A 25,381-nucleotide genomic window follows, 5' to 3' on the forward strand; every position below is an offset into this window, starting at 1 on the left:
TTGGTATAAACAATTAACTCTTTTGGTTTTGGGGCTCCATGTCCACATGGAGGTTCTTTTCATCCTTTCGTTAGGAATAAGAGGCATTCTGATGCTCTGTTTTTCTGTCTTTCTCTTAGGTCAGCAGCAAGGACAGGATGGAGTGAAAGTCCAGCAAGCTACGATAGCTCCTGTGACGGTGGCGGTTGGAGGGATTGCCAATGCAACGATAGGTGCTGTTAGTCCTGACCAACTCACACAAGTGCATTTGCAGCAAGGCCAGTCGACCTCGGATGCAGAGGTGCAGCCTGGCAAGAGGCTCCGAAGAGTTGCCTGCTCCTGTCCTAATTGTAGGGAAGGAGAAGGAAGGTAACTGCTGTTCTCACCCTCGCTTTCTGGAATTAGTAAACAGTCAGTGCCCACTTCTATCACCTGAGCCTCCGAGCATTCTCTCAGAAGCTGGAATGCAGTCTTGTTACATTGGGCTGTTTGAGGAGCAGTCTTCTGCTTTGCGTTATATAATTTTTTAATAAATGAATTTCTTTTTTCACTTATTAGGTAAAAACTTGAAACGCCTTTATTGATTCAAGCTACCTCCTGTGCCATGATGTTTACCTGTCTGCTGTATACATTGCAGTAGTTTGGAATCAGCCACAGCCATACAGCTGTCACTACAGTGTTTTAAACCACTGTTGTCTTCTTCACAAAAGTTCTGTCCCCCAAACTCCTCAGCTCTTCTAAACTGGCTTCTGTATTTATAGATTCTACTATACTGGACATTTCATACAAATAGAATCAGACAGTATTTGAATTTTTGTGATGGCATGATCAATGCTTCATTTCTTCTATGATAAATAATATTCCATTGTGTGGAATATTTAGTATATTTATGTATCATATTTGTTTATTCCATTGATATACAGCAGAATTGTCCATTATTGTCCACTATGACCACTGTATACATGTATATAAAAGTGTGCATGCAGACATTCAGTTTTTATTTCTCGGTGTGTGTGTGTGTGTGTGTGTGTAGAAATAGAGTTGCCTGACTGTATGGTGATTGGTTAACCATTTAAGGAACTGTTACACTATTTCCTAAAGTGGCTGCACCATTCTGTATTCCCACCAGCACTGTATGAAGAAGGTTCCAGTTTCATCGTAGAATTGCTAGGCCTTTTCACTGCCTGATTTTTTGTTTTTTAAAGTCAGCTTAATAATCAGTCTGAAAGGGATCACAGTATGCTTTAGATTGAAATTTTCTTAGTAATTAGTAATGTTGATCATCTTTTCATGTGGTTTTTGATCATTTGTGTATCTTTAGAGAATGTATATTTAGATCCTTTTTCCACATTTAATTGCATCATTTTTTAAAAATCACTGAATAGTTCCTTATATATTCTGGGTGTAAGATCTCACAAGGACATGATTTGGAAGTATTGTTTCCTAGTATGTGGAATGAACATACACGGTCAAAATTGTGTCTCTCAAAGCACGAAACTTTTTGAAGTATAATTTTTGTTTGCTTTTGCTTTTGATCTCATAGTGAAGAATCCATTACCAATTCTAAGGAATGTTCATAGTTGGTTTTTTTTTAATCTTACATATTTTACTCTGAGATTTAGATACGATAATTCTTAGTTCCGTTTTCAAATGTTTTATGAAGGAAGGGTTCACCTGGCATCATTTACTGAAGTTTCTTTTCCTCTTGAATGATTTTAGCTTCCATTTCTCAAAACTGCATTAAGTGTTTAACAACACTGGGGATTCTGTGTGAATTTTAGCATTAGCTTGTCAGTTTCTATGGAGACGAGAAGGGTGTTCTGATGGGAGTTGAAGTGAAAGTGCAGGTCAGTTTGTGGGTAGTGACAACAGTATTGGGTCTTCAGGTCATACAAAAGAGCATTTTTCTGTTTATTTAGACTTTTGCTAATTTATTTCATCAGTATTTTGTGTTTTTTTTAAAGAGTGTAAGCTTAGCATTTGTTGAATTTATTCCTGTTAAATCTTCCTGATGTTATTATAAATGAAACCGTTTTTTATTTCTCATTCCAAGTGTACATAATCACATTGACTTCTGTGTACTGATCTTATATTGTGGAATGTTGATGATCTCTCCTTGTGGTTTTCTTAATGGTTGCTTAAGAGTTCTATATCTATTGGGTTGAAGAGATAGCTGAGCAATTAAGAACATTGGCTGCTCTTCCAGAGAACTCAGGTTCAAGACCCATCATCCACATAGTAGTTTACACCTGTCTGTAACTCCATTCCCAGGGGATCGAACACCGTCTTCTGGCCTTCGTAGCACACATGTGGTGTGCAGATATATGTGCAGGCAAAGCACTTATACACATTTAAAGAAATTGAAGATTTCTATAAATTAGACCATACACACTGGGATAAAAAAGACTGCATCTTCAACAGATGGTGCTAGTCAAGCTGGATGGCTGCATGTAGAAGAATCAGATAGGTACCGATTCATTGCACTTCACAAACTCAGCTCCCGTTGGATCCAGGACCTCAACATAGGATTTGATATCCTAAGTCAGATAGAAGAGATGGCAGGGACTAGGCTTTAACTCATTGACACAGAAAAAGGATGTTCTGAGCAGAGCACACATAAGACCAGTGACTAATGAATAGGACCTCAGAGCTGGGAAGACAGGACAGCTCGCAGCTCTGTGTAATTCTAGTACCAGGGAATTCAGCACCCTCTTCTGGACTTCACAGCCATCAGTCATGCAGGCTCTATACAGACATACATGCAAGCAGAACGCACAAATATAGTAAAATGGTTTAAAAAATAAATGGGGCCTCATGAAACTGGAAAGCTTCTGGGTGGCAAAGGACATTGTCATTCAGATGCTTTACCGGCTTTACACAAACAGAGGGCTAGTATCAAGAATATATAAAGAACTAAAAAAACTGAACATCAAGAAAATAACCCAATTAAAGAGCAGGGTACAGAACTAAACAGTTTTCAAAAACTGAAACTCAAATGGCTAAGAAATACTTTTAAAAATGTTCGACATCTTTAGCCCTCAGGGAAATTAGAACCACCTTGAGATTTCATCTTATCTTGGTCAAAATGGCCAAGATTAATAAAACAAACGACAGCTCACACTGGTGAGGATTGAGGGAAGTGGGTTGTCACTGGTGGGAGTGAAAACCTGTATAGCTGTTATGGGAAACAGTATGGAGATTCCTCTGGAAGTTGGGAATTGATGTACTTCAAGATCCAGCTCTACCTCTCCTAAGCATTTATATCCCCGAAGATTATAGTCCACTACAGAGATGCTTGCTCGCCTATGTTTATTGTGCTCTGTTGATAATAGACAGAAGTTGGGAACAGCCCAGATGTCCATCAGCTGATGAGTGGATAATGAAAATGTGGTACATTTACATGATGGAATATTGTTGAGCAGTTAAAAAATGAAATTTGCAGGTAAATGGATGGAGCTAGAAAAAAAATCATGCTGAGTAAGGTAATCCAGATCCCAAAAGATAAATAGCACATGTTCTTCCTTATATGTGGCTGTTAGCTCTGAACTTTCAGAATATGTGTACAATCCAAACCACCACAGAAGTTAAGTACCGAGTAAGGGACCAGGGAAGAAGAGATAATTTCCCGTGTAAGGGAAGATAAAGCTATGGAGAAATACAGGGGCGACTAGAACAGGGGGATTAAGGAGGGAAGATGGAGAGGGATAGCCAGCACTAAAGGCCATTGGGATGTGGGTAGGTATAAGAGGGATTTAAGTGGAGCCCCTAACTAGTAGGGAGACGACGACTCAGCTGGACGTCTTATGTTCCTGTAATACCGTCAGTGCCAGCAGTAGGCACATACTGGTGCTCACAGCCTACATCTTGTTGAGTTAGTAACCCAAGGGTCACATCAAATCCCTAAACATCAAAGACTGTTGAAGGTTATTGATTGCTCTACACAATTTATTTATAAGGCCCATTTCTAAAGACAGTTCGTCATTGGATATATAAAAGTCAAACTGGTACCTAATAAGAAGCTTCACTCCTGATTAGCATTCATGGTACTAGAAAATACTCTGCATGCTGCAAGGGAAAGACAACCCAGCTACAAACACTGCAACCTTATAAGATACCCTAGCATAGTAGGGGCACAAATGTTCTGTCACAATCAGCCACTTTTAAAAATTGTACTGAAGGTCTTCGTTAAATGGAACCCATAGCTGAAATTTATCAAGTGGCCAAGGATCTGAGACTAGATAGCACATGAGCCTAAGGGAAAACCTGCTACTGTTAGTCTGCTAAGGGAACAGAGCAGTGAAGTGACTCCTAATGACTGACTGCTGTACCTTTGGTGAGTGCCTCCCTCAGTGCTCATCAGAGAATCTTCAGAGATCCATAGCTGGACAGTGTGCAGGTAGGGAGAAACTTTGGAGAACTCACTTCTATATAGGATGTCTTCATCAAACTCCTCTACTTAAGGCTGGGGGATGTATGTGGAGAGGATGTAGGAGAGGCTGTGTGAGCCAGAGGTGTCACACAGTCAAAAGACTGTGAGCTCAAGGAGACAGTGTATTCCAGACATAACAGGACCAGTACACATGTGAACTTACAGAGACTGACAACATACACAGGACCTGCACACGTTCAAGCCAGATGGGAAGAGGGAGCAGAAATGGGTTGCTTTTCCTAACCAAGAAGCTATTTGCAATTGATATCTACTAGCCAAGGAAAATGAGTTTTCTCCAAAGGAGTGGCACTGGGTATATCAGCTGTGCTCCAGAGCAGGCCCTATCTCCAGGAATAGTTGACCAGCACAAAACTCACTCTATCTGGTTGACTGGATAAGGAGATGGGGAGCTCCTAGGAGAGTCAAAGGAGAGGAAAACTAAAAAATTAAAAACAGTGATTTCTATATCTACAGTTATATCTGTGAAAAAATTAGCTCTGTTTTACTTCTTTTTCTACTCTGAAGTTCTGTTTGTTTGGGTTTTGGGAGCAGGTCATCTAGTTTGTCACCTTTATGACTCCAGCTGTAGAACCCTGGATCAAATTGAGGACACTCTTTTCTTCTCATTTTAATCAAAGAAGGATTATTATGACAAACACTTTGTTGCATTTGTTATAATGATCATGAACTTTTAAGGAAATTCTATCTAGTTGTAACGTAAGTAGTCAGTACAAGTCAGCATTTTTGCATGTTTATGATAAAATCCTCCTGGTCATGGTGTACAATTCTTTTTATACATGACCAGGGATGTATAGGAAGACCTTGTCTCAAAAGCAAACAATGATATGTATTAGGGGATGGGATTTCATTAGTAAAGCTGTCTGAACCTAGGCTTTGTGTAGTTCTAATTCTTTTCATTACAGATTTATTTTGATTGGCAATTTGTATTTGGTTGTTTGCTTGTTTGTCAGTTTTCAGATTTTTCTGTTTGAGAACTCATCTGCCTCATCTAAGTGGTTAATAACAGATTTATCCCTAATGTTCCTTTAAGATCCTTTCTATTTTCATGAGCTTGATAATGATTTTCATTTATGAGTGAGTTAATTGAGTCTGTTTTTCTTGGTTAGTTTAGCTGAAGGATTATCATTTTGTTGATGTCTGGGAGCATATGTATATTTGACATTTTTCACATCTGAAAGCTCCCTGGCCCTGTCTACTTGCTTCTTCCCAGGACTAGCCGGCCTGTGGTTAAGCCTTATCTCCGGCTGCCCTGTGTGCCCTAGGTGCTTTGCAGCAGTTGGTTTCCTTTGGAAAATGATCCCTTCAGTTAAACTTCAGCTTTCTTGCAGATTGTCAGCTTCTTTGAGAAGATCCGGGACTTATTCTGGGTAGAATTTTGGAATCAAGGCTCTTAGCTGGGAAATTGGGCAATGATGGGGACAGGGACAGCATTATTGTCTTGTTTTCCTAACCTTGCCTTTCCCAGCTTGGTTGCTCTAATTTATGAACTATGTGGATGAAGGTCCAGAAGCGCTCGGACCATATCATTTTCATCATATCCCGATTAATGTGGAGCTCGTGTCCATGGATTGGCACTGGGTGCCTTTTAACCACCCCCAGCTAGAACTCAGTCTCAGAACAGGAGGTGCTGGCAGTAGAGTGAGAAATACCGCACATTGCCCCTCTCTGGAAGATAGCAATTTGACTGGGAGGCTGTACTGCCCTCTAACTTGTCGTGGAGGTTGGAGGGAAGGAGACCAACTGTTCTTATATACTTCTATAGATGTCATTGAGTGAATATTTGCTGTTATTTGTTCTTAGGACCATGACCGGAGACTCTTGAACAATGGTTGGGAGCTAGATTTATAATGTACTGGTTTTGCTGGGAGGTATTCATGGAACTCCTTGACACACTGGCCTGCTACCAGTGGGTCTTTGTGTCCCACATCTTGGTTAGCAGGCTTTTTGGTACTTAGAGGAGAATTTTCACGAGTTTTGTTTTTCTTTCCCCAAGTGTCAGTAGCATGCCTGGACTCCAACGCTAAGGACACTGGGGCAGGGAGATTATAAAGTCCAGGCAACCAGAACTATGTAGTAGACATAAATTCTGAGACTTGCCACATTTTCATGGGAGTTTTTTTATGTAGTACATGAGCATATTTTATTTTTTCGTTAATGCACAATTTTCTCACGTTTATGTGCAGACATACTCAGAAAAGAAATTTCTAATCATGTAGAGGCGTACCATTTTGGCACAGATAGAAGCTGAGTTTGGGGTGTAATGGTGTTGCTTTTCTTCTGTTAGGGGCAGCAGTGAACCAGGAAAGAAGAAGCAGCACGTTTGCCACATTGAAGGGTGTGGGAAAGTGTATGGCAAGACCTCTCACCTCCGAGCACATCTCCGCTGGCACACTGGAGAAAGGCCTTTCATCTGCAACTGGATGTTCTGTGGCAAAAGATTCACAAGGAGCGATGAGCTTCAGAGGCACAGAAGGACCCACACAGGTGAGTTGTTTATCTCAGGCTGCAGCTGTTCTTTTTACTTAGTTCTCCAGTGCTTGCTACAGTCACACTGTGAAGGGCAGACACCTTACCTCTTTCTGACGTACATTTGTTTTACTTCTGCAACTTTATCACCATATTTATGTGACCTGGAATTTGTTCCTTTTGCTTTTTAGGATGTTACATTCATACAATTTTTTAAATAAGTTTAAATATGTAAGACAAAACTGGATTATGATTGTCAGTATTTTTAAGGAGGAGAAAGGGGGTTAAGAAAGGTGATATCCACTTCCATATTGGACTATCAACAATCCATCAGCCAGAGACACTGAGCTGTTCTTTGGAGATATCTAGAGTTGTCAGATCTTGTCTTTTAGCATACCTAATTGGTCAACATAGAAGCAACGTTTCTCCCTGAGAATGAAGCAAAGGCCACTCTAGTTGGTTTGTTGTTTTGTTTATTGTTTTATCTTTGGTGGTCTGCCCTCCAGCTCCTGAATAAATACCCAGAGACTTCTTACCTTTGAAGTCCTTAGCTTGGCTTGTTTCTAGCCAGCTTTTAAACTTAAATTATCCTGTTTCTCTTTAATAACATTTTGCCTCAGGGCTTTTTACCTTTCCTTATTCTTTTCATCTTTAGTTTCTTCTTACTCCATGGCTGACCGGGTGGCTGGCCTCTAGTGTCCACCTCTCCTTCTTCTTTTTCTGCTCCTCCTACTTTCTAGGTTTCTCCTCCTATTTATTCTCTTTGTTTGTATGCCAGCCCCACCTCTCCTTTCTTCTGCTTAGCTATTGGCCATTCTGCTCTTTAATAGACAAGTCAGGTGTTTTAGGCAGGAAAAGTAACATCACAGAATTAAACAAATAAAACATAAAAGAATGCCACACATCTTTGCATCACTAAACAAATATTCCACAGCGTAAATGAATGTAACACATCTTTACTGATATTCTAGAAGTGACCACCATTCTTTACGGTTAGTAGATCTAATCCTTGCCAGTTCTGTAACACCACAGAGCCAGCAAATTGTTTTGGCCCTCGAGCATGAGGATGAGGTCCTGGGTGAACTGAGAGGAAAGCTGGTAGTAGGTCATTAGGAAAGTAGTTAATCCTGGTGGCCCAGTGGTGATGCCACCAGTTAACCCAGGACTGAGAAGGGATAGGACCCGAACCATTCGTTTGCCGTGATAGGAGCCAGCAGGGTTCTTCTCTGTGACAAGGAGCATCAGGGCACAAGTCCCTGACCACCAGCAGGTAGGCAGTGGTAAATTTAAGTGCCTGATCCCTACAGTGATCATATTGGTGTCTTTGAGTAATCTTCCTATTGTTTTTACAGGAAATGTCAAGAATAACATAATAAATATCCACTTAACGTTCTTTCACGATGATAATTTTGTTATTTTTAGTAAATCAATTCACCAAAGAAGTCAGTATCAAAAACAGCAGTCACCATCGGTCTGTGTTTTGGTGTCATGTGTCTAATGTATTTTAATACTCATGCATACTATTTGTGGGTCTCCATAGAAAGTAATGTTTTATACAGGTCATAAAATGTTACATAACAGTATCATTCTGCGTACTTTATTTTCCTTTTTACTCAATTACACATTTGTTTGTTTTCAAACAAACCATTTCCTGCAGTGTTTTCACTGTTCCTTCACATGATAACCACAGTGCATGAAATCATTTCCTGCAGTGCTGCTTGTTGGTAAGTTCTTTGCTGCGCTGACAGCATTGGACATGTATAAGGGATCACAGAGCATGTGGACTTGCTAATGGTGTCTCTACAGTGGCTCTCAACGTTTCTGCTTGACTAACGGTGTCAGAAGTTGGTGCTCATGTATTCTCACTACTGGAGTGCCAAGGCTTCAGAAGTTCATATCTGTTTTAACTAGTTTCTCTTTTTAAAGTTGCAGTTTTCACGGTTTTCCCTGAGATCGAACATCTTTTTATGTGTGTTGCTTGTTTGACTTCTTTGCCATCCTACTTCTTCTTGATTTGTCTTCTGGGGTATTTCCAGTCATGTCATTTATATGTTGCAGATTTACCCCATGTTTTTGTGTTTCCTTTTGTCATACAGAAGTTTTACACTTTTCGCTGCAAAGCCTTTTTAATGAAAAATTCAAGTCTAAAATATTTTGATGTTATTGGAACATTTTTATTCTTATAGCTTTGAGTTTTTTGTTCTTTGCCTCTAGTTTGGTCTTTAGATTGCCCAGACGAGTAATTTTGTTTCCTTTTAGTTTTTTGTTTTGTTTTTTTTTTGTTGTTGTTGTTGTTGTTTTTTGCCCCGTGTGTGTATGTGTGTGTGTGTATATAAGAGAGAGAGAGAGAGAAAGAGAGAGAGAGAGAGAGAGAGAGAGAGAGAGAGAGAGAATGAACTAAGGCTGTAATATTTTCCGTATGAAAAGCCATTTCTTGACTGGTTTATTTCTCTGTACTGATTTGCACTAACATCTCTTTCAAACTATCCTCTGTAATTGTGTCTAATTTCTAGGTCCCCTGTGACGAAGCATTTTGTATTTGTCAGTTTTTGTACCAGCACCATCCAGTTTCAGTTACTGTAAGCTGTATGAAATCTTCCGTTGAGAAAGTACCTGGTTCTTCCTGAGTACGTTTCAAGTTAGGCGTTAACCTGCAGAAACTGAAGTTGTATGTTAGAGATGTGGGAGGCCCTAGAACTGGCCTTTCTTAGGAGGTGCTATTTATTATGTATTTGAAGGTATTACTTCATTTGCTGCAAGCCTCACCATGAGATAGAAACAAGCTCTGTCCTTAGATTAGAAAGTGATCTCCGGTATCTGGGGATGACTAGGAGTGACGGAGGCCCTAGGCTCCATTCCCAGTACCATCAGTTGATAATAAATTACAAAGCACAAACGTGGAATGATCCACCTTGGCACGCCCATGGAGTAGCAACACAAATGAGCATGTTGCTCTGCCCAGGAGCTTAACATTATATTACCTCTGTGAACGTCAGTTTTTACAAGTTTTTAAATCTGTTAGTGTTGCATGGTACTTCTAATGCCACCTCATTCTTGACATTATCAAATAGGATGTGATTCAAAGCTAATGCCGTGACAATGTTGTGTGTGATCTTGAGAATGACTCTGCTATGTATGCCCACATGAGAATATTTGCCATCTCCTCCCTGGATTTGCAGAGGAAAGGTTAACGAAGTCGAGGAGAATTATCATTTGACTTGAAGCCTTGCTTTGTGATTGCAGTTGTTTGAATTGATGTGTTTGTAAAGTCTTCAGTGTCACACATCCATACTCATACAGGTACACAAAACATAAATGCTACAGAATCAAATATTAATAACTGACGGTACGCCTCACCTTTTAGAGACAGGGTCTCATGTATCCTTTTCCTCATGCACCTGCCTCCACCTTCTGAGGGCTTAGAGTACAGCCATGCATCATCACATCCTGCTTATGCCATTCTTGGCGTTAAACCAGGGGCTTGTGCTTGCTAAGCATGCACTGTCTAAGCCACATCTCTAGCCTCTTTCTTCCCTCCTCACCCCTCCTTTCCCTTTCCTCCTTCTCCCTCCCTTCCTCTCTCTCCCCTCTCCTTTTTAATATGATCCAAATTGTAATCATTTGCTCTCTTAGTAACTCAGAATCAGATGTTCTTTATGCTTATTGATACAAATGTTTTGAATACATAGTATTCTATATAAATTATTAATGCGTATTAAGGGATATGGGGAGATGCCTATCATGAAGAGTCTGTGCTCCTCTTACAGAGGACCCTAGTTCAGCATCCAGCATCAGTGTAGGGACCTTTAAGTCCAGCTCCAGGGATCCAGCGTCTCCATCATCTGGCTGCCAGGGGTTTTGGCACTCGAGTGTATGTTCTCCTCCACAGACAGAGCTGCTTTCACATACTATTTCAAAAATCTTTTTTAAACCATTAGGAAATGTTTTTAAAAATCAACAAAACATATTAGGGACTGAGATCAGGGCTTGGTGGTAGAATGCTGGCATAGTGTGCAGGAAGTGCAGGTCCCAGTACTGCAGTGAGACAAGGTGAAACCTGTTTGGCACCAAAACTCCTAAGCCCTGTGTTGATGTGCTTATAGAGAGGACTTCGAAAGGGTTGAAAATAGCCATGCCAGTGCTTGTTAATTTTGTTGAAAACAGTATCAAACAAAAATATCTTTTGAAATAAGTATTGATTAAAAGTTGAATATGTTTAAGTTGAAAAAGCTTTGATCATTCATGGCTTTTTGTTCAATATTTAGCCATCATTCACAATAGAAACACATTGATTGACTGTGAGTAGGTAAAAAAACAATTAAAAAATTATTTTTAATCTCCTTTGAAAGTAGCTTTGCTAAAATAATGTAAAGTCTGTAATGATCCATGCACAGTATTTAAAAATCGATAGTACATAAACTTGTGAAGGAGGCTCTTCCTCACCTCTCATCCTGGTCGCTAGAGAAAATTACTGCACTGTGTTTTGTTTTTTTTTTTTCTTCTCCCTGTGATGGCTACCACAGATGCTGTGATAGTATCTCTTTAGATACACTGAAATATTTTGCCTGACTTTATGACAGTCGGGTTAATTTTGTGAGTAATGGCTGGCCTGGTGGCTCGTTCTTGAGCAGCAGTACTCAGGAGGAAGGGGAAGGTGCATCTCTGTGAGGTAGGCCAGCCTGACCAAACAACATACAGAGGGACAACCTGCCTCAAAAAAAAAAACAACAAAACTTTATGTTGTTGGTTCGACATCCATGGTTCTATGCAGAAGTGACTGTTCTAGAACACATCCCTTTACTGTTTTGGTGTTCAGATGCAGTGCGGTCATTGTTTTGTTTGTGACTCTCCTCTGGTTTTATGCTGCAGATTTAAGCCCCGCCTCCTCCCCCGTCACTGCTAATCTAATGGTGTTTCAGGGGAAGGCAGTCAGGTATGATCATGCTGCCATCTTAAACAGTAAAGAATTACATTTACCTTTCCTGCTAATTGGAAAATATTACAGGAATAGAACCAAGTGTTTATTGTACATAATAATTATAGATGTACATAGAGCATACTTCATGTAATAGTATAGCTCATTTCAGTGAATATTTTACTGTAGATATGGTGCCCATGTTTTTAGAATATTTCATTGGCCATTTATATTGTGCCCAGAAGTAGTCAACCCAGGGATGATTTCTGATAAGTAACGTTACAGGGAGGTTTCATCTTCAACCACATCTATTATCTTCACCAGCTAAGAAAGACCCAGAGATGCACCTGAAGTGCTGTTTACAGTAGACTTTGTGTTGCGGAGAGTTTCACAATATCCTGTATAAAGGTATAGGTAATTAGAGGCTCAAGTGGAAAGGACAGTTGATAATTGAAATGCCTATGGTTTCATGTACAAAAGAAAAAGGATTAATTGGTGAAATAGATAAGGTCAGAAACTCTACAGATACATTAAATTTTTTTCCCAGAAAGTAGCTGCTCGCTGCTTCAATAAGTTTGGAGAATGTTCAGAACTATTTCCTGTGACTTGGCCACCAGCCAAAATGAATCAGCCTTTTGATACCAGGGCTAACATTTTATAACTAGGTAGTTTGCTTGTTTTCTTATCTAAATGATGGGATTAACAAAGCAGACAATTGAGGCGTGAACTCAAACTTAAATAAGTACCCAGTGCAGGTAAGTTTCACATTGTTCTACCTACTTTGTCTCCCCATCCTATGGGTTAGTGTTTAGAGGTGCAAGCAACAAAAAAATAAGAGAAATTCCGTGTATATGGCCAGAGAAGTCAGAAAAGGGGCCAGTGGGCACCCAAACCAGGCCCATCAACATTCCATTGCAGTTGTGGCAACAAAGATACCAAAAGGTTTTTACACGCTCACATCTCTAGCAAGAGGATCCACAAAATGGGACTATGTTTACCATGCTATGTGAGTGGAATGACCATTATTTTTCTCTCAATATTTTTGCTCAAACTATGGCCACGGATAGATGCTATAAGAGGCCATAAAACTTGGCGTTCTAGTTGATGAAATAATAAAAAAAAGATACATTTGTGCCTTGAAAAATACGGAGGAACTATTGAGGGAAAAAAGATAAAAGCTGGTCACTAATTCTGTGTGTACAACAAAAGAAATGCTAGCTCATTCCTAAGCTGTGCATGCACAGGGTCAACATAGAATGACACAAAACCTGATAAACCATCACCTAATTCTTGCATGTGCACATTCTCCCTATCCTTCTGTGGTGTGTGTGTGTGTGTGTGTGTGTGTGTGTGTGTGTGTGTGAGAGAGAGAGAGAGAGAGAGAGAGAGAGAGAGAGAGAGAGAGAGGACAGAGACAGAGAGACAGAGAGAACAGAGACAGAGAAAATGCACTAAATCCACATATATGTATATCCGTGCACACACATGCAAAAACCAGAGGGAGGCGTCAGTTTCCGTCTTAGTGCCTTGAGATAGCCTCTCTTACGGAACCAGCAGTTTATGGTTTAGGCTAGTCTGTGGTTAGGCTGCTTAGCTAATAAGCAAACTCCCAGGATTCACCTGTCTCCAGTCCACGGTGCTGGGCTTATAGCTTGCACAGTTATTACACCCCCTCCTTTTTTGTACTTAGAGTTTAAACTCAGGTCCTCATGGTTGTCTAGCAAGTGCCTTTGCCCACTGAGACATCTCCCTAGCCCTTTAACAATGCTTTCAAAGAGTAGTTAATATTGAAACTTGGAAATTCGAAAAAAGAAGTACGAAACTGAATCTGAATGGACATAAGTGGAGGTATTTTCTTCTCATACAAAACATTTTATAGACGATTTTAAAGGACTCATAATCTCCACAGCATAATATCTCAATTGTCCAGAGTACAACAGGATGCTAAAATAATCCAGATTTAAGAATTTCTCAGACTTTAAAGCAGCCATTAAAACCATGGTCCATGGACTGATTAGAAGCAAACATGATGAAAAGAAATGGAAAAGCAGACACTTGCAATTAGAGAAATTAAAACTATGGGACATAACCCAATGGAAAAGTATAATATTCAAAGTAAGAAATGACTAAATGTTCAGTAGCCAAATGGAAACTGTAACAAGAGAGCAGTGCAGTTGAAGATAGAGCAATAGAAATTAGAGTCTGAAAGGCAAAGGAAAAGATAAGACAACAAGAGAGTGAGCTGGACCTCAGGGATGCATGGGGCAGAAATAAAGCATCTAAAGTTCATATAACTGGAAAGAAGGGAAAAGGTTGATACAGGAAAAACATCATACAGTGGCAAGGTTTCTCATATTAGGTATTAATTAGAGATCCAAATGTTGGCTAAATCCTAGCGAAGTGTTAAAAGGAAAACATGCCCAGGTGTGTCACAAGATCAGTCTACTGCAGACCAAAGATGATGAGAATCTTGAAAGGCAGTGAAAGAAAATGACACATTGTATATGTATATGCATATACAGCAAATGGAAATTTAATGATAGTAGCTTCCCCCTAAAAATTATGGGGGTTGAGGAGTGAGGGAGGATATCCTTGATATTGAAAGCAAACTGGGACCATTTAGCCACCTGTAGTAGCACATTCCTATAATCTTAGAACTTGAGAAGCTGAGGAGAAAGAGTCGAGTGGAAATGCAGCCTGGGCTACTTCATAAAGTTCAGGCCAACCCGGGCTGTATCTTAATAGTTCTTTTTTAAAAATGTGTTTTGTAAGCCAGGTGTGGTGGCACATGCCTTTAATCCCAGCACTCAGAAGCCAGAGGCAAGCAGATCTGAGTTCAAGGCCAGCCTACTCTACAGAGTGAGTTCCAAGACAGGGATACAAAGAGAAGCCCTGTCTCAAAAAAACAGAACAAAGTAAAACAACAGCAAAAACGTGTTTTCTACGTATGGTCAATGCACCTAACTGTGTAGATGCACACTCGTGTGTGTGCATGGCCAGAAGAGGACACCAAATATTTCTTCTATCACGTTATGCATTATTCATTGGAAGCAGGGTCTCTCTCTGAACCTATGGCTCACAGGGCTAGGTTGACAGCCAGCAAGCCCAAGTGACCCTTCTCACCACCCTCCTATAGTGTTGGAGTTACAGGTATGTGCCAGACTACCGTCAACTTGTTACGTGGGTGCTGGGATCTGAAGATCCAAATTCAGCTCCTCATGACTGCACGAGTACTCTCCAGACAAACTTATTAAAGATGAAATCAGATTAAAAATATTTACCATCAACTTTGCATCAAAAGAAATATTTCATGATAATACTTTTATATCCAAAAGTTCTTGATGGTAAAACAGTAAATGTTATGAGAAAGAAACTTGAAGTGAAGGGAGAACCATCTTAATCAACAAGAACTAGAGTTAGTGCCTGTCATAGTGTACACATTTTTAACTTCAACACTAGGGAGGGAGAGGCAGGGAGATCTCTCTCTGAGTTCATGCTCATCTGGTCTATGTTGTAATATGAGCGGCAGGGCTGCGTCCCCCGACACCCGGCCGCCCGCATGGCTTAGCTTATGCCCCAAATAATTACACGGAAACTGTATTCTTTTGAACACTGCCTAGCCCATTAGTTTCAGCCTCTTATTGGCTAGCTCTTACATATTGATCTAACCCATTTCTAATATTCTGTGTAGCACCACGAACTGGCTTACCAGGAAAGATCTTAACCTGCGTCTGTCTGGAGTGGGAGAATCATGGCGACTCTCTGACTCAGCTTCTTTCTCCCAGCATTCTGTTCTGTCTACTCCGCCTACCTAATTTTCTGTCCTCTTAAAGGGCTAAGGCAGTTTCTATATTTAACCAATGAAATTAACTCCTCCATCAGGTTTACGTAGTGAATTCCAGGCCAGCTAACGCTCTATAGTTGAGACCCTGTGTATATACATAGGTGTGTGTGCAGGGTGTGCACACAATATGCATACACACACGAGAGTGAGAAAAGAAAATGTAAGAATGAAAATGGAGGCAGAAATTGAAACTAGGCTTTGTAGCCCATGCTGGCCTTTGACTTGCCTAAAATGACCAAACAGCATGTTTCTAAGTTCCCATGAGCCAAGAGAAAATCTCAAGGGAAATTGGAAAATAACTTCTACTGAATCAAAGTTTCATCACATAATTTATAAGATTCAGATGAAGAGGAACTTATACCATTAAATCCTCTTTTTCAGTCAGTAATCTAATGTTTTTCACCTTAAGAAATAAGAAAATGAAGAGATCCAAAATGAGAAGTTAAATAATGAGTGGAAATAGGGAAACAGTTCTGAAAACCCTTCCGACCCAGGCCTGTGGGCATGGGTCATTTCTGTGCTACCAGAGGTGGGTCCGAAGGCTGCACGCGGACTAGACACATGCTGTGCCGCTGAGCTGGTTGTGCCCAGACCACTGAACCAAAGTTGGATTTGCTGAGAATCTTCTTCGTCCCTCAGTCACATTGACCAAGAAAGTGTGTGACCACCACTGAAGGAAGAGTAGACATTAAATGGACATAAATGGATGAGCTGCATGACTCTACTCTAAATGGGAAAATGACCCAGGAATGGCCCAGGATCAGGACTGGCTCATGGAGAAGTAGATAGGATTGGAATGTAGCCGAGTGAGCGGGCACCAAGGATAGCACACTGAAGCTGCCCCGGGACCACTGAGAGTACACTTGAAGATTTGTTCACTGGAGCCCTTATGGCCAACCTAGTCCGTCTTGAAATTAATTTAAAATGAAAGAAAATAGATATCACAAAATCCTTCTTTTGTAAAAAGAATAGAATTTGTTATTAAAAACTTCCAGGAAATAATATCCTGAATCCAAATCTAAGTAGACTTCATTCCAGGTGTACAAATCTAAGCATCTGAAAGTCATTTAGGAAAGGTAACTTACCAGATCAGTAATGGGATAAGAAATGACAGACTTAAATGAGACAGGAAGTATCTGACAAGATTCTCTGGCCTTTTTTATAAAAGTTCATAAAACTGAAGAGAACAACACAAACTTAGCAGCTCAAAAGAACGCAGTTGTCCTTTAGTTTTCTTAGGTCACAGGGTCCTGGGTTGCATGGTGGGGGCTTTCAGGGAAAGAGGCTGCCTTGAAGCCCATCCACACTCAGCCAGCTCAGCCTTGGAGTTAGATCAGGTCCCTGCTTCCTGCCGTTGGTCACCTGGCCAGTGTTTGCTCTTGAATGGTGTGTACTTTTCTTCTCGTATGTGTTCTGGAACACCTCAAAACTCTGGTTGGTTCCTGTCACACTTCTAATCTCTCTGATGCTGGATACAGAGAGGTCTCTTTGAACAGCTGGTGCAATTAGATTGGACCACCTAGACAGTTGAGAATAATTTCCCTGTACCAAATTCCATAACCTATGTAGTCACAGCTGTTAAGCTTTGTAACGTATGTGTAACTTCTGGGGATTGGAACATGCACATCCTCATAAGCCATGTTGTCTATGACAGTAGCCAGTATCAACAGATTTGATAAGTAGATGCTTTAATCAGAAAAGGTGATCATAAATTCTGAAAGCTCAGGTAGATCTGGAGTAATTAAAATAATTTTGTCTATAAAATTGTATCATTTGTAGTTAACATAAACATTCTTTACTTCCTTGAAGTAAAGTCCACTGATGGTGTTTGCTGAAGGTTAGGAAATAAAAAATTATTACCCAATATAACAAAAAACACTTCTGGAAAAGAACCTTGAGAAAAAAGGAATCATTTCCCTAGTGTACATTTCCTTGTACAATATAATTTGAATATTTGAGATTTTAGCCCACCCTTTGTGGCTTGAAGTTAATTTAGTAACCAAATGGATGTGTAGAAAGGCTGGGGAAGTCCCCACTAAGCATGTCACCATTGTTTCCCTCTTGCCATCTGTCATGGAATGCTGCGGGCTAGACTATCTGGACTGCTCACCGGACTCATAGATGTACATGGTGGCTGATGCTTTGAGAGAGGAGTTAAAAGTCAGACATGTTCAGTCTTTCTGTGGCCAGTGCCATGCATACTCAACAAATACTGTTGGAAAGTGACTGAGTTTATGAATATTGCAGTTAAATAAGTGTTTGCTAGACAGCCACCATGTAGCTTTATCTCCAGCTGTGTATTTAGAAAAGGCTCCCACATCTCAGGCCATCGCCCTCTGGCCTGTGACTCAGCCTTGGCTGCTGTGAGGTGATGGCAGTCTAGTTGCCCTGTGGTGGAACATAAGAAGCATGTGTGTGGGTGCTGTGCTCTCCAGGCAAGCTAGTTTCTGAGCCTAAACTAACTCATCTATAAAATCAAAATCTAAAACTAGATCATCACGGTTTCTCTAGCTTGAACGTCATCAACAAGTCATTTATGGTCAAATGGTAAATGATGGCAAGACTGTTTCTCAATTGTATTTAATTTTCACCCTTGCTGAGTGTCAACATTAATAATATCTGGACTCCTTTGCTTTAGTGATTTACTGCCTCTATTTTCAGTGCCTCTGAGAATTTTCTCCAGTGCATTTATTTAGCCTTTAAAAGAAAAATTCTATATTGTAAATGTAGTGAAGACAAGGGCTGGATGGGGGAACATCTGATATGCCAGAACTTGGAATTGTGGGTTTTCTCTTGGCGAGTCAAAGAAGGGCCAAGGAAACAAAGACAAATGAATCTCTATATTATCCAAATTCTGTTTCCCACCAGGAAAACCCTATTTCACTGTGATAACAGTTGTAAAAGGAAGGACTAAAGCTGTTAGCTAGGTAGCCTTTGTAAACGTCAGGATGGAACAGTCAACCAAGCTTTCATGTGTCTTACTCCATTACTCAAAAAGAAGAGAGGGGCCTTTGCCCTCTTTAGTGAACGTTTGATTTGTACTCTAGTAAGTAGAAGTGATTATAATTAAAACTGGCTTATATTTTGTAGAAAACATGTTTAAGGATCAAAATAGCACCATTGTTCTTTGGAAGCTTAAGGCTGGATTTAATTTGAAGTATATGTTCCCAGCTCTCATTTTTTTACTCATAAACGCCTAGCATACTACTAAATTCTTATCTTAAAATAGTTTCTAAGAGCCAGATCATGGTGGTGCACACCTTTAATTCCAGCACTCAGGAAGCAGAGGCAGGCGGATCTCTGTAAGTTCGAGGCCAGCCTGAACTACAACACTAGTTCTAGACAGACTCCAAAGCTACAGAAAAATCCTGTCTTGAAAAACTTAAAAAAAAAAAATCTCAGGTTTAAAGATGAGACCCAGCTATCAACAGCACACATGGCTTTTCCCTTCGTACTGTGCTTTTTGGTAGAGACATCAAGAGCTCTTATATCAGGAACCTTTTTTATTTTGTAGATGGAGAAATTAAGGCTCAAAGTGATTCTTTACTTGTTCCAACTTTTACCCCTCTAGTTCATGGCAAAAGAGGACTTTTAAGTTAAGCTCAGGTCTTTTATTCTCTGCCACTTGGTTTTCCTCTACATTGTTTGCTTGATAGGTTTTTTTGTTTGCTTGTTTGTTTTGTTATTGTTTTAACTAGAAAGGGCTAAGAGATAACAGTGGTAGAGAGCTGCCTACAAGCCTGAACAAGGCTCTGAATTAGGATTGGCTCCTTACCATCCTAAAAACAAGAAGAAAATGTTGTGTCCCTACTCAAACTAGGCATATCTCTATATATCATAACTTATAAAAGTGAAATATTCTTGGAAGAGAAATTACTAGAAATTAAAATTTCATCTAATAAAATGTGTGTATAATTTCATTTACTTCTTATGTTTACAGGTGAAAAGAGATTTGAATGTCCAGAATGTTCTAAAAGGTTTATGCGGAGTGATCACCTTTCCAAACATGTGAAAACTCACCAGAATAAGAAAGGAGGTGGGACAGCTCTTGCCATTGTTACCTCGGGAGAACTGGACTCGTCTGTCACAGAGGTGCTTGGCTCTCCACGGATTGTCACAGTTGCAGCCATTTCTCAAGATTCCAATCCAGCAACTCCCAATGTTTCAACAAACATGGAAGAATTCTGAAACGCTATTTATAACAGAGACCTCTAGTGCTGCACTTAAGTTTACACACCTTTGAAATCTGGAAATGGGCTGGTCAAGTGGAAATCAGAGTGGGAAATCGCATCTGCACCTTGGAATCTTTACGTATTCCGGGGATTTTTGGTTCAACGCATAAAGTGTTGAATTTTTAAAAATAGAAAAAGAAAACCAATATACTGGAAACAGAAAAGTATTTCTTCCATGTTATAAGTTGCTGTAGTCTTTGGAAATACACCACATAACCTTTAAACAGACCCTCCCTCTAATGTCCCAGTTGCTGACGTGTCTAAAGAGACACCTTTGCAGGCTGGGCCTTAATCTGTTTGGAAGGACCTTGTTCAAAGTCTAGTCAGTAATAATTGACACACACTTCTTTTACTCTCTAGCACAGAAAACAGATTGTGATATGACAATAGGGATAATACTGTATTTCTTTAGCTTGGTTTTTGGGAAAAAAAATCCACTTAAAATAGTTTTGGCCGTCTTTTCTAACTATCAAAAGTTCTTCAAAAGTTGAATTAGGTTACGTTCCAAAATACCAACCTGAGATCTATCTCGGGTTTTTATCACCACTACATTATAGTAGTGTGTATGCAGACAATCAGTGAAGCCCAATTATTTTCTCCGTTTCGGAGACACAAGAGGACCTTAGAGCTAAATCTTATATTAAATTTTAGATTGAAAATTTAGGAAAATGCTGGGGGAAAATTTATTAGAACAGAAATCATGATAGCTTCAAAAAGGTGAGAGGAAGCAGTTTAACAAGTTTTGAAGTTAGGGTTGACTGTGTGCCTAACCCTGTGTTCAGTAGCAAAATTTCATTTTAAATGCTCATATTGGAAATGTTCGCATAGATTACAAATCTATGCAATTTCATATTCTGTAAATATGAGTTATGCTGACAATGTGTAGTATTCTTTATGCTTTGACTTAGTAGCCAAAGAAAGAATTATCAGACTTTTTTCAGGTCAGCAGAAATTTATTTTTAACTACATTATAATTTTGTTTTCCTTTGCTAAAAATTGGCAAATCCAATTTTATTTCTAGTACTGTGTTAGGCTTGTAAGAATTTATATCACAGTGATGTCTTTATGTTGTATCAATAACAAAGTTTTCCCTAAAGGTCTAGACAGCTTAGCAAATATATAATAAAAATGATATTATGAAGCAAAAAAAATATTTTTGGAAAACCAGAATACTTTTCAGTCAAATAGCGACTGAAAATATATTTCATTTTTTTGTGCAAGGGTCTTAGAGAACAGTGTCTTATTAGGAAAGATGGCCAAACATTTCATATGAAAACAATTGGATTATTCTACTAGATTAAACATTAGTAAGACACTTAATGTTTTTAGAGCGTGCTTACACAGAATCATAACTATTGAAACTCACCATTTGGAAACTAAAATTTTTACCTAATTCATTTGTTATTGGTTTGAAGATAGGTATATGTTTTCTTGTGCATTCTTTATTATTTCAGGAAAAATACTGCTCATGAGAACTCTCTTCCGGAATCATGATGTTTGTTGTCTTTTTGATGAAGGAGAAATACTGTAATGATCACTGTTTACACTATGTACACTTCAGGCCAGCCCTTTGTAGCGTTATATAAAACTGAAGGCCTTTTGTGCTTTCAGTTTGTATAAAAAAGCTTTGAGATTAAAGGAAAAAATTTTTACACTGTGGTTATAAATTTCAAGTTTCTTAAAGCTTTTGTAGACTTGTAACAAAGTCTTTAAATTTGAGTTGAATTTTGTAAGTTGTTTTGTATATTTTATTTAATGTACTCTTAACAACTGATGCATCTGGCTTTAAAACATCAGGATCAGTTTGTTGTTTTGTTTGGTACAGAGGAGCATTTGGTAGTGTTAATTTTAATTTTATTATATAGGAGCTGAAACATCAAATATATATTTTATCTATCATGCTACACAATCAGTGCTATAAATTTTTTTATGCAAAGAGACTTTCTTAATGTTTTAATCATGTTTTCTCCAAGCTATACTTTTGTTGTTCGCACCAAGTATGAGCACTCTGCATCACTATTCCCCGAGCCAGTTTCGTGCAACTCATGCTCATCCGAAGTGCAAGTTATCCTCACCAACAGTGAGGCCTATTGTAGATGAATCAGACGAATCTGGACATCCTTATGGTATATAAAACAATCAGTCAGCACACACATTTCACCACTGAAATTAGAAATATTTGGACAGTCTGTTCTGCATACCATTCTGAGTCCACCTTTCTGTCGTACAGCAGTCGTAAATTTCAGTGTCCTTTGACTCCGTGGGATATAGCTGTGGTAGGGCACAGATGTGCAGTAGAGTCTTGTTAACGGCATTTCACTGCTCATTCTCTTTGCCACCGGTCTGAAGCTTTTCTTTGTAAAATTATCAGTGCAGAGCTCTGTATTTATCATGGTAGAACTCCAGTGTTAGAATAGTTTTCTCTTACAGTATACTTTCTTTGGTTAAGTTTGTGTATGTGTTGCTGATTACATTAGAACTTGATGTTGTCATTATTTATCACACTCATGAGAGCAGTAATAAAAGTGTGTAATCTAGGAGAAAAAGTTAATTTGTCAAACTTAGATAAGCATGATGTTTAGGTCCTATTTTTCAATTTTATAACTGTTTTATTGCAACAATATTTGTATTTGAGTCTCCATTTTAATGCCTTGTGGTGTTTTTTTATGCATGTCACTAAGTTGTCATCCCACATAAATTGATGTGCAGCATAGGGTATTAAATCTACATAATGATTTTAAAACAGAAATAGTTGATGGTAAAATGTAAATGTTTTGCAAAAATTCCTTATAAAAAGTTTCGTAGTAACATTTCACTTGTAAATTTTTTGTAAAAAAGAAAATGGTTAAAAAAAAAAGATGAATACAAAAAAAAAGAAGAACCTGTTTTCCCATATCCTAGAATTTAGACAATTATTCTGCCAGCAAAGCCTCTGGGGCTGTAATTGACATTTTTACAGTGCTGATTTGTATAAAATTTGTTTTTTGTGGATTTGGAAATAAAATCATGTACAAGTTGTTGCCTGCAGTAACAATTGCAAGTAACCTTTTAGAGTCCCCTTGGGTTGAACATGCTTCATTTAATTATGTATACCATAGAGCAGCAATAAAGTGTTTAAACTATCAACCTTCTCATCACAGTGAACACTGAAAATTTAAATGCCTCTCACTAGAAAATGTATTGGCAACCCTTCCTAATCCTGGTGTTCAGATCTGACCAACACTCTTCTCAATATACCACCAAAGAACTCCAGCTTAGATTGCATGTTAACTTGTGGCCATTGCTGTAGACATTTATGGAAATTAAATTTTGATTTAGAAACACTTCATTTAAATAATTTTAAGCAATAAATGTTAGGAAATAGTAGGATGATCTAAAAATTAGAAAACAAAATTAAAATAATATTTAAGCCCACAGCAGTATGTAGAAGTGTAGACCACCTAGATGTGGGGAGGTCTGTAAAGGAGAACAGAGCTGCTTTTCCTTCTAGCAGACTTTCATGTTTCACAAAAACCTTACGAATACACTTCAGTGTGACTTTAGTGGACACATTTCCAAGTCTATATACAGCAGATCTGCTGGAGAGAACTGCAGGATGTTAGGCACCAAGGGAAGTGAGCTGCCCACACGGCTCCAGTAGTGTTTGAACGTGGAGTCGGTAGGGTGGTGTCTGTGTGTGTACATAGCTGGACAGCACAGCCTAAGGGCATGGCTATGCTACTACGTACATGCAGAGCATGTGTCCTTAACAGTGGTCAAACCAAGGGACAGCTAAATGTATGCTCCCCCACCAAATAACAACTTGGTCAAAAGATCTCATGTCGAAAGTAAAGGTACCCATCTTGACCAGGCTTGTTCAACCATGCCTGTCCTTTTTCCCTCTGGGTGGTTCTTAGCCCAAAGCTTAACTTCAGTTCCCAAAGATACACTTGGAATTGTTTGGCTTGTTTGCTTGTTCCTCTTTTCATCCCTCCCCTAACTAGTATGTTTCAGTTTCCTGAAAGATTAGCATGTACTCATCAGGATGGCCCTGCCTGCAAAGATGAAACCCAAAACCTGAGACTTTCACTTTGAAGACAGTGATGGTCTGGTTTCTGAACTAGGAATGTCAACCGCATGAACAAGCTGGGATCAGTCACAATCAGGCTGCTGACATGAGACTGGTGTGGAGCAGAAGCCGTGCTCAGAGCGATAATGTGGCACCTGTAGTCCACAGCGCTGCTGTTAAAGATGACCTTGAAGTCAGCAACCTTGTGTTTCGCATAGCTTACCCTATCTAAAAGGCCAGGTACTAATTAAAGGGTACAATGACTTCAGATGCCAGGAAGAGATGTGGAATTCTTCGTTTTCTTCAGGGATTGTTGTTTGTGCTGTAATGTACATAATAGGCTCCATCAGTTTATAATTGTATTGTAAGAATTTAAAGGCATTTTCTAAGATTTTTCTGGTTGGCATGGCCTTGGGTTCTGCTTCTTTTAGTAGCAGGTGGCAGTGAAATCATTTATTTTTGGATACCTGAGCACGATCCCAAAAGGAAATAGTAGAAGCAGTCCAGGAAAGGAGAGATGGGAAGGGCCGGAGGAAAGCATGAAGGGCTGTTACTAATGGAGTTATCTCCATGGTGATGGCACTTGGAAAAGAAGCCAGAGTTCAGGCTGGATTAGTGGTTGCTGATCCAAGTGTTCAGTTACTCCTCCTGCATCTTGCCCTTCCTTGCACAGTCTTGATTGATACTGTCAGTGAGCCCACCAAGCGCCTGGTAAGCAGCAGCATTTGCAGTCAGTAACCTAGAAGAAGGTACTTCATTCCTGTTACTGTCCCAAAATAGCATAAACTGGATGCGTTGTGAACAGTAGAAACAGGCCCGCCCGAGGTTCAGTGTCTGTTGTGAGCCAGCCCTGGTTCATGTGTTGCCTTGACAACCCGAGCCCGAGGGCACTAACACCATTTCAGGAGTTCACCATTTTTAAGATCTTACAACCTCACAGAGGCCACACCTCTACTGTGTTGGGATCTGGGGAGACAGCCCATCAAACCCAGCAGGGGGCACTGAGCAGCCAGAGGCTTGGAATAGGAGCACCACGGTGCAAAGCTAACTCAAAACTGCACAGACAGGAAGGAAACTTCAGCGAGAATTATCCATTTCACCTCCTTTTTTCTCAAGCTGAGCTAGTGTGCGAGACAACAGTCTCTGGAGTGACATGTCACACTGGGAACAAGACTGAAGTTACTGAAGCATGTTGAGATGGTGCCTCCTGGGAGGAGTCAAAGCAGGGCAAGTGAGGATGCCCAGGTTTCAAGACAGCTGAGAAAGCTCATCCAGAGATGGATTCCACACCACCGAGGGACAGGATGAGCCTGCACAGATGCCTGGAGCAACGATTATTCTTTGCGCCCTACCTTCCTAGGTGGTTGGCTCGGTTTAAATTGTGTTATTTATTATCTTGCTATGAAATTCAGTCTAATAAATATTTTATTTATAGTAGTATTTTTGT

At 39.6% G+C, this 25,381-nt stretch overlaps 1 protein-coding gene across 1 annotated transcript in view; it reads left to right on the plus strand.

Moving 5' to 3' along the window:
* The window catches only part of Sp4 (Sp4 transcription factor), a 65,119-nt gene extending 39,819 nt beyond the window's left edge, over window positions 1-25,300 (plus strand). The window contains exons 4-6 of the mRNA XM_057782695.1: window positions 120-348; window positions 6,714-6,913; window positions 19,595-25,300. Of these exons, the coding sequence (XP_057638678.1) occupies window positions 120-348; window positions 6,714-6,913; window positions 19,595-19,842 (677 nt within the window). The 3' untranslated portion in view covers window positions 19,843-25,300. The remainder of the gene's footprint in view (window positions 1-119; window positions 349-6,713; window positions 6,914-19,594) is intronic.
* Window positions 25,301-25,381: the final 81 nt, after the last annotated feature.

Source organism: Chionomys nivalis, chromosome 10 (assembly GCF_950005125.1).
Source record: "Chionomys nivalis chromosome 10, mChiNiv1.1, whole genome shotgun sequence".
NCBI classification, from domain to species: Eukaryota; Metazoa; Chordata; class Mammalia; order Rodentia; family Cricetidae; genus Chionomys; species Chionomys nivalis.